The following is a 9,934-nucleotide window of genomic DNA, read 5'->3' as shown; positions in this document are numbered from 1 at the left end:
TAAATTAGAATTAGATCTAATTGTTACAATTATAGCAAAAATCAAATAAAAATTCAGTTACTAAACCTTCCTGGTCAAGGTCATAAAAGGACCAAGGCTTCAAGTCTGAAGACAATCCATTAAAAATAAACAAATCACAAAGTTATAGCCACTTAGAAAAATCAAGCAAAATTATGACATTTAACCTTTAAAGTCAATGTCATTTATGAATAAAGGTGAAGTTTAGTCAGGTCTACTTAAAGGTCTTGTCTCAAGGGTTGTTGTTGCAAAGTATGAAGACAATACACTAAAACAACTTAAAAAGTTATGATCACGGTTAAAGTTTGTCGACAGCAACGGGAACACTGCCATGGCTATAGCAGTGCCTCTTTTTTTCTTAAAAAAAACAAGCTAAAATGTATGAACATAAGCTTAAACTACTTTTAATATACTTCTTCCCCATCAGTAATGGAGTACAAACATGTAAGGGCTATTATTTTAGCATACTGAGTCAATTATGTAAAAAGCCTTCTCATGTGCTAGATGAATTTTTTTTTATTTTTCTTTTACATAATCTTCAAGAACAAAATATTTATTGTGTAAAATTTTTTCTTAAACTTCATGTGCAAGAGAAAAATAATCATGAGTCTGCAGGCAAGCTTTGTCAGGCTACCTAAATCAATGACATATGTACAATGTCAGTCACTGTGTATTTTTATCAGTTACAATGTTCCATTCACCTTTAAACTTAAAATTAGAGTAGAAATAGAAATATTTTCCTGAGAAGGATGTTGGCTCTTCATCAAATATGAAAATGTCCAAGCAGCACTCCGTCCCAGAATCAGTCCCATCTTCTTTCATACATATAAACTTCTGCTTGCAAGCCTCTGCAAATTTCATCAGTTTCTCCTTTGTCAAGTTACTTTTACCCTCCATTACACTTACTTGCACATGTTGTATAATAGGACAATTGCGTATCAACTCAAAGAGACCTTCAGTCGTAATATTATCACGAAAATCCAACTTGATCATACACAGTTTCTTTCCATACCTTGCAATGTCAGCTAAACCTTTATCTGTTACTTTCTCCCCTACCAGATTTTCTGGAGCGTATTCAAGGCTTATGTCAAACCCAGATATAAAGGGGCATCTTTGAAAAAAGGTTTTCACTGTATTGTCTGACAAATCAACACATCCTGAGAGATGTACTTGACGCAGATTGGGACAGTAGCAAGCTAAATTGAAGAGCACGTTATCTGTAAGTTCGTAACAGCCATTCATATGCAAACCTAATAAAAATGACAATCTTTTACCAGTTTCTGTAGACTTTACAAGAGTGTTCACCACACCATTATGTTTGTCATATACCATCTCTTCAGGCTTTTCCCCAGATTGTTCCTGTTCTTGAATCTTGTCTAGTTTTACAGCTTTCAACTTTCCCTCTTCAACAACACATTTCCCTTCAACATTCTTCTGCTTGTCACTTTTCAACACTTTAATGGCTTCAACTTCACAAAAGTCATCTAGTGTCTTGATATTACTATTACCAGTAAGTGTTAGACATTCCAAATTTTTGTAACACCTTAACACTGCAGATATGGAAGCCCCTGTGAGCTTTGGGCATTCATATAAATCAAGATAAAATATATTCGGACATATCTCTGTCATTTTCAAAATTGTTCTGTCAGTCACTCCTCCACTCACAACAAGCAACCTCAATTTTTCTGCGCAATGTGAAATAAATGCATAAATGTCTTCATCATCATCATCAGAACATGGAATCACAGTTACCCATTCCACCTTGGTACAGTTCAAAGCTACTTCTTTTACACCAGCTCCTGTAAAAAGCACTGGATGATAACCAACAATGCTAAATTGTGTAATTTCACGGCAGTTCTTTGCTACACATTTCAGTGTAACATCTGTCACTAGATCACAGTACCTTACATCAAAAATTTTCAACTTTGGAACTTTAGTAAGGATAGCAACAATGGTTTCATCCGTGACATAAGACAAGAAGTATAAAGTTAGACTCTCTAGATTCAACTGATGGTTGATGGGCTGCAACAATGGGCTTTCCTCATCTGTAAAGTTATCATACAATCTCAGCTTTTTCAGTAGCGGGAGGTCCAACAGTATTGAAGTAGCACTAAGTTCATTATCATCAGGCAACGCTGGGAGGTGTATGTCAAGGTCTTCTATCTGTGGATGCCTTTGGATGAAAGCTTTAAGTCTGGTTGGCTCTTCCAAAGTTTCATCAATTGTTTCATCGTCAGAGGAACACTTGAAATACTTTAACTTGTCAAAAACAGCATCTGTATTAATGAACAAATTTTCATACTGCAGTTTTTTCAATTGTTTGCACTTCTGAGACAGCTTCACCATCTTTTGATCCAAACCATTGATATCAATTGTTTTCCCTATCTTTTTCTCGTTAAAGATGTGTATTTCTTGTAAGTTCTGGCAATATGTCGCTTCTGGTTGTGTCAAGTAGTCTAGTATAGATATATACTGAATATCAAAATGCAGGACTTCAATGTAAGCTTCTACCTCATGAAGTAGTTTGCAGAAAGAGCCATTGGAAAGGAATGAATCTGTACAATTGCTTGTGTTCAACTCTCTCCATATAGATGCATCATAACTTAGGTGATTCCATAATGGACAGATGTTTCTCATTGACAAAATATCTTCAGGATTTAGATAACTGTAAATGTTTACAATTACAGGAGGAGGAAGATCCATGACTGTAATGTCTGGCTCCATATCCACAACAGCATCATTATTCACTTGCAAGTCTATGCCAGTAAGTTTCTTGAGAAAACGGAGGAACATGGCCAATAAATCTGGAAAGTTAAAAGTAAATTATGAAAATATACCATATTTAGAAAGAGGCATCAATATTTAATATAAACTTACACTGATAATCAATGTTGACTGAATTATGATTAAAGTGAAACAGATTGTCCTAATGTGATTTTTTTCAGAAAATGGTGACAAAAGCTTTTAATATAGAATAGAGAAAATATGAATCCCTAAGAAAGCCCAGCACGGCAAAATTGAAAATGTTGCAGACTCGGTTTGATTGAGCCTGTTCATGGACGGTACTGTCAAGTGCATACTACTGTCCACGCCCCCTAGCACCGGCTTAAGCAGAATTCAACATGAACTGGTACAATTTTGAATTTTGAAACATCCGCAGATGTGTTCATAAGGCAGTCATCATGGAACCTTCAATGTGACACGTAAGTGCCATTCCATGAAAAGCAGCATATGGTCCCGAAGTAAAGAAATACATGTGCCCTAAACGAGAAAACAATGGGCAAAACTAAATAAAATGGAATTTGGAAAGGAGATCAGAGGTTATGAAGCCTGCATATCACAGATAAGATGTCAGAAGACAAATTTAAAAAGCAGGCCACATATCCTAAGAGTGATTCAACAGTGTTCAAAAGAGGATTATGGGAACCACCCAACAAAAAAATAGCCGAAAAGAAAGAACTAAATTACCACAAGCACAACAATAAGTAGACATTCACTTTAAGGATATAAAACTCCATCTTGCTCTTTGTAATCAGTTGTAGGATTAATATTTCAAAGAACAGTCGCCTAATGGGAGCTGCACTTTTCTTACTACTTCTTGTAGTCTTAACACATCAGAGAGGAAAATTACAATAAAGAGTACTCATACAAAACATTTTTTTTGGTAACAAATAAAATTGAATTTTTATACTTGACTTGACGGTTAAGGTCAATTAAAGATCAAGGTAACAATTTGAATTAATCATCATGTTCCTTTTGTTATGTGTTCTTTTGTCAAAGAATTATTAATCAAATCCATAAATAAATAATGAATTTATGACAATTTACCGTAAGCAAATTTCAAATAAAAGTCAAAATCATATCAGAATAATTCAACATGTCCATTTTGTCATTTGTGTTCAAGTATGAATCAAATCTGTATGTAAGAAAAAAGTTATGACAATTTAAGCAATTTCAATAATTTGTTATTGGTGGTCAAGGTCAATTAAAGGTCAAGGTCATATCTGAATTATTCAACATACAGATTTTGTCATAATGTTAAATTATCAAATTAGTGAATTTTGCTACAATTGGCCATACCTTTGTTATTAATTTATAGACATTTATAGATTTTATTTAAATACTTGGGCAAAAGTCCAAGTATGAAGACACTCCATTCATTAATAACAAAGTTATAGCTAAATATAGGAACAACAACAGCCGTCACAGGAGACTAATTAAATACTGGACACAATAACTGTAAGGAAGACAAAACTATGATAGAGAAATTAATTATGATATAAATAAATATATTTCTGTATCAGTATCAAGAAAGCACTCAAATTTTCTATATTTTTGCACAACATACTATGGGTATGATCTTGTCAATAAATGTTAAACAGACATTTCTATGCTTTAATGGAAAAGGAAGCAATTTGAAATCTAAAGTCAATCCCTTCAAAAACAAAAATAATAAGAGCAAATAGAATATAGAGTATTATAAAGTAAAATTAGAAAAAAACTGTTGAAAAAAGATGCAAGACTTATGAACCTTGTCATGCATGATGTGAATAGTGACAAAGAACAATTATTTATCTTATACCATTTATATTAACAAAGATAATACTAAAATCAATTTACGAATGAATTCTTAATTCAAAAATAAGATGGAGATACTTCTGGGAATACAGAAGCTTGCGTTTTATAACTCTTATCCATATGACAAGAAGATATAGTAAAACAAGAGGGCCATGATGGCCCTGAAATCACTCACTCTGTATATAGGCCCCCTGGGCGGGGCCAATTTTAGCCCATGAGCTTTTATTTTAACAAACTTGGTAGACACCCATTTGAAGATGTTTCATGATAAATATCTAAGCTATTTTTAAAGTTAAATATATAAAATGTACATTCCATGAACCCGGTCGGGGCCAGTTTATATAAATTATTTAAAATATTAGGAAAATTCATGACTACCACAGGGTTGGGCTAATTAGATCCCAGGGCTATACCACCATGGGGTTGGGCTAATTAGATCCCAGGGCTGAACCATCACAGGGTTGGGCCATTTAGATTCCAGGCCTATAATTTTAACAAACTTAGAAGAGTCATTGGTCATTGACATAGATATGTTCTGTGGTTATCCAACACTTGAAACATTTTATATGGAAAAATAACTTGGCACTTTGCCCAGAAAAACTTGGCTCTTAGCCCAGATAAACTCATTTATATGTCTATTTATAGTAACATACGTCACATTCGGTTTACACATTTTTAGTACTTCAGTAATCATTTTTCTTTGAAATGTATCCTGATGAAGGTCTTGAAAGACCGAAACCGGTAGATCCTAGAATAAACCAGTTATAAACCATCCTGATGTTTGATGTGTATTCTCTCCTTCCTTTGATTTACTTGTGTATTAAACTTAGAAGAGGTTCATTAGACAATATTTCATACAAAATAGCTTAGCTTGAATAGTCATGATTTTAGATAAGAAGAATTTGTAAGTTTTTACCATAAACAAATAAGGAAGACCCTCAGTCAGGGTGGTGCCTAGTTCTGGCTTCCATAACTTTATATGTCGCTTTTATTTTGACGTTGTGACAGTAAAGTTATGGGTCAACCCTATTTGCAAAGGCCACCAGAATTTGGCAGTTTGTGCGCCATACATAAAAACCTATTAACATCACCCTTATTAATCAAATTTGGCTCAAATAAAAATATCATTTGATAAACAAATCAATTTTGAATCAATTCATGTTTTGTTTTTAAATGAAACTTCAACCCAACTATTTTTTAGGGAAATATGTAGAGAATGTTTACCAATATCAAGTCTGCTTTCAAATGAAATCTCGCGGGACTTCAAGTATTGGGAATTCTTGCATCTATTTTTAGTATTGGATCAAATACTATTTTTAGTAAGTGTATGATTTTATATAAAAACAAACAAATAATTCATGAATCATCACTCAAAACAATATAAATCCAACATGTTTTTGGTACAATGTTTGTTATTGAAAAAATTCACCGTTATTCATAATTGCAAAGCCATGTTTGCAATTAAAAATAGCATTTGGGTCACGGGTCACCAAATGTCATGCCTAAATTCTCGCTAGTCACATGATAATTAGGGCAGCAATGGCGGCAAATTTTATGAAATGTGAACCCGCTGATAAACTTTGAGACATTATTTCATCAATCTAACATTCTGTGTTCAAAAATATAGACTAAAGTGTCCCAAATATATCTAACTAGCTACCTGTATTAAAATTGCTTTTGTCCAGATCACCCAAATTTATTGAATTACAGCATGACATAAATATGTCACGGTTCTGGTTGACTTTCTATACTGGATTGGCTTCAGCGAACAGGTCTAGCAGTACTATAAAACCTGTTTGCCGAAGTATCTTTAACTAGGTGGGGCCGATTTCGACCTAAGAGCTATAATTTTAACAATTTTTGTAGAGTCCATTCCACTAAACAATATGTATTATGCTAAATATCTAAGTGATAGCCCTTGCATTTTTTTTTAATTAGGGATGAGGACCCCAGAGCTTTAATTTGAACAATTTATGTAGAGTTTCACACACAAAATCTCTTAAGATTTAACACTATATAAAGATTTCATTTTAAAAATCTATTTGCCCTTTTGACCCCTGAATGGGGCAGAATCATTGGAATGTTTGTAGTGCTCATTCTCGGAACATCAAGAAAAATTTCATCACATTTATTACAGAATAAATGATTACAGAATAAATAAATATAACATAAATTACAGAATAAATAAATATAACATAAAGCTGTATGATTTATCCTAGTGGTTTCAGGGACAATAGTCTCAATATTTCGACTGCAAGACCGACTGATATTTCATATAAGGGCCACCATTGTCTATATAATAAGCCCTAAAGCGCACAATTTGTTGGGCTACTCGGACAAACTGTGATCGTAAGTTATTTGTAGCTTGATTCGTTTATTTCAGGTTTTTACTTAATCATACATAAAAAATTTAATAAAAATCCCATTTACAAAGAAATACAAGAAACATGGCAATGCCATGAAACCAGGTTTTCAATTATCACCATTGTAGATGAATATGTTGCATTTGAAATACAAATACAAGAAACAAACAATGATCAGGGCCCTCAATCCAATTTGGGGGAAGTGGGTCGCTACCCTCAGCAGGGGGAATTTTAGGGTATGGGGGGAATTTTCCTATTTTCTTTTATGATCAAATATCAAATAAACTTTTTTAAATATAAGCTGTTTTTTATTTACTTGCATACTATTTTTTTTTAAAAAATCCCAAAATAGGTAACACAAAACTGTTCAGAAGTTATTGATAAGATTTGAAGAAAAGTTTTTAACACCTTACACCATCAGACCTTTATGCTGCTTAGCTTTCTTTATGATTCACCCCCCCCCCCCCATCAAATAAGCATTGAGAAACACATTCAGACAAATGTCTTTATTTCCACTAAAATGTACATTACATGGACCTAAAGTAAATTCTATTCATAAACTACATTTCTAGTGTTCTAACACACCTTTATATAAGACAAAGCTTCCTTTTCTTGACTTTGTAAAACAATCGTAAAAGTCGGCATCGCGAAAATATGTGATAAATGAAAATTTGTTTGTTTTCTGTTTACACATCCACAAATCTAGTTATTACTGATGTAAATTATATTATTATTGATTGTTTATTATAAGATCGTTTTCCATCAGTTATTTAATAAAGAGTCATGAAAACAAAACTTACAAGTTTGTAATTTACGGCAAAATTTACCGTGGTTGATGTAACATTTTGAAGACAAAAAAATGATTTCAAGAATAAACAATTTGAAATCGAATTGTTGATGGGAATTGTGATTTTTTTCTGCATATTTCAGTTGAAATTTCAGCATTTTTACAGGATGAAAGGCCAATATGTGACGGTAGATTTTGGGGGAAAAAACAAACGGAAATGTGCAGACATGTACTGTACGATATTCCGCTTATAAAATAGCCGTCAAATAGATGGATTTTAATTTTCAAAAACAACATTAGTTTTCATTTTTTCTTTAACACTAGTCTGACTTTATATATTTTGAGGGGGAATTTTTACCTCTGTTAGGGGGAAAAAAACATACTATTTTGGTGGGGGACTGCGGCCGATTATCGGCCGCAGATTTGGTTGATCGAGGGCCCTGCAATGTAACTTTGTGCAATGTAAAACATGAATAATGTAGGAGGAATTGCCACAGAGGAAGTGTTCTTCTGTATAAGGAAAAAAAACAAAGGGCCATAATTAAATAAAAAAAATTATTCAAACACAAAACCTCGACAATGTGCCCCAGGGCACTGGATGACAAAGCTACTGTGAAAGTTTGAACAAAATCCGTTGAGAAATGTAGGAGTTCAGCACAGAAGAATTTTTTCACTATATATTCTGTACAAGGAAAAATAACAAAGGGCCATAATTAGGTCAAATATTATCCAATCACAAAACCCCAATGTGTGCCAGGGCACTTGATAACAAAGCTTCTGTGAAAGTTTGGTCAAAATCTGTTGAGAAATGTAGGAGAAGTTGCGCATAGTAAAAATTGTTCACTTTAAAATCTGTATAAGGAAAAAAAAACAAAGGGCCATAATTAGGTCAAATATTATACAATCACAAAACCCTGACAATATACTCTAAGGCACTTGATGACAAAGCCTCTGTGAAAGTTTGGTCAAATTCCGTTGAAAAATGTAGTAGGAGTTGCGCACAGAAAATTGTTCACTATATATCCTATATTGGGAAAAAAAAACAAAGGGCCATAATTAGGTCAAATATTATCTAATCACAAAACCATGACAATATGCCCCAGGGCACTTGATGACAAAGGCTCTGTGAAAGTTTGGTCAAAATCCATTGAGAAATGTAGGAACAGTTGGGCACAGAAGAAATTATTCACTATATATTCTATATAAGGAAAAAAAACAAAGGGCCATAATTAGGTCAAATATTATCCAATCACAAAACCCCGACAATATGCGCCAGGTCACTTGATGACAAAGCTTCTGTGAAAGTTTGGTCAAAATCCGTTGAAAAATGTAGGAGGAGTTGCGCACAGAAGAAATTGTTTACGCCCGCCCGCCCGTCCGCCCGCCGACATACCTCAATCTAATAACCAGTTTTTTCCTTCGGAAAACTTGGTTAAAAATATTAAACAAGAAATAAATATTAAACTGGTTTACCTAAGATCACAAACACACGTCTAACTGGCTTACATTCGTCAAAAGGCTAGTCAATACTGTACAAAAGAATATGCCAACATTTGGCGCCTAAAATTGTTGTTGCAAATGGCGCAGTTTGTAAAGGGGAGGTAACTATTAGATAATAAAACGATTCATCCCTTAAAAATTCGCAACCGATTCGACCTAAATTGTAAGAAACATTTTTTTATCAATTTAGTTTGAAAAATGTTTCATTCAAGTATGTTTTATATCTATAATGAATACATGTATTGTATATGGTGTATTATCATTTCAAGTAATTCTCTGAGACTAGTTTATATCACAATACAGTAAGTTGAATATATCACTTAAAATTATCATTCAGTTAAAATGTTGATAACTCAAAAGTTTAAGTGACCGTTTTCTATTCTTCAAAACATACATTAATATAATTTCATTTAATGCATATACCAAAATAAACATTTGATTAAAAAATTAATCTATGTTTCACAAGATCATTTCAGAGTGGGAAAAATCTGTGTCCATCTTTCAATCTGTACAAACCCATTCATCATTTAAGGTAAACAGTTTCAAAATAAGTTCTAACTGAATAGCAAACAATGCAGACCATGATCAGACAGCACAGATGTGTCAGCTGATCTTGGTCTGCACTGGTCCCATGGGTAATATTAGTTGCAGCCACGAGCTAAAATAAATCATCAAAATTACACAAAAC

At 33.2% G+C, this 9,934-nt stretch overlaps 1 protein-coding gene across 1 annotated transcript; it reads right to left on the bottom strand.

Annotated features, from left to right (window-relative positions):
• Positions 1-406: 406 nt before the first annotated feature.
• LOC132737101 (uncharacterized) lies at positions 407-9,411 on the bottom strand. The gene is made up of 2 exons (XM_060724338.1): positions 9,220-9,411; positions 407-2,822 (listed from the first exon to the last, which is right to left on the bottom strand). Exon 2 carries the CDS (start codon positions 2,809-2,811, stop codon positions 682-684), a length of 2,130 nt encoding a protein of 709 aa, XP_060580321.1. The 5' UTR covers positions 2,812-2,822; positions 9,220-9,411; the 3' UTR covers positions 407-681.
• Positions 9,412-9,934: the final 523 nt, after the last annotated feature.

The sequence above is a fragment of the Ruditapes philippinarum genome, unplaced genomic scaffold (assembly GCF_026571515.1).
Source record: "Ruditapes philippinarum isolate M1 unplaced genomic scaffold, ASM2657151v2 ctg10766_1_1_1_1, whole genome shotgun sequence".
Taxonomy (NCBI): Eukaryota; Metazoa; Mollusca; class Bivalvia; order Venerida; family Veneridae; genus Ruditapes; species Ruditapes philippinarum.
Note: the sequence above shows the minus strand (reverse complement) of the source record. Positions and strands in the feature narration are given on the sequence as shown.

Bases quoted from the DNA above. Each gene is read 5' to 3' on its own strand.
- LOC132737101 (XM_060724338.1), bottom strand. From the start codon at position 2,811: ATGTTCCTCCGTTTTCTCAAGAAACTTACTGGCATAGACTTGCAAGTG.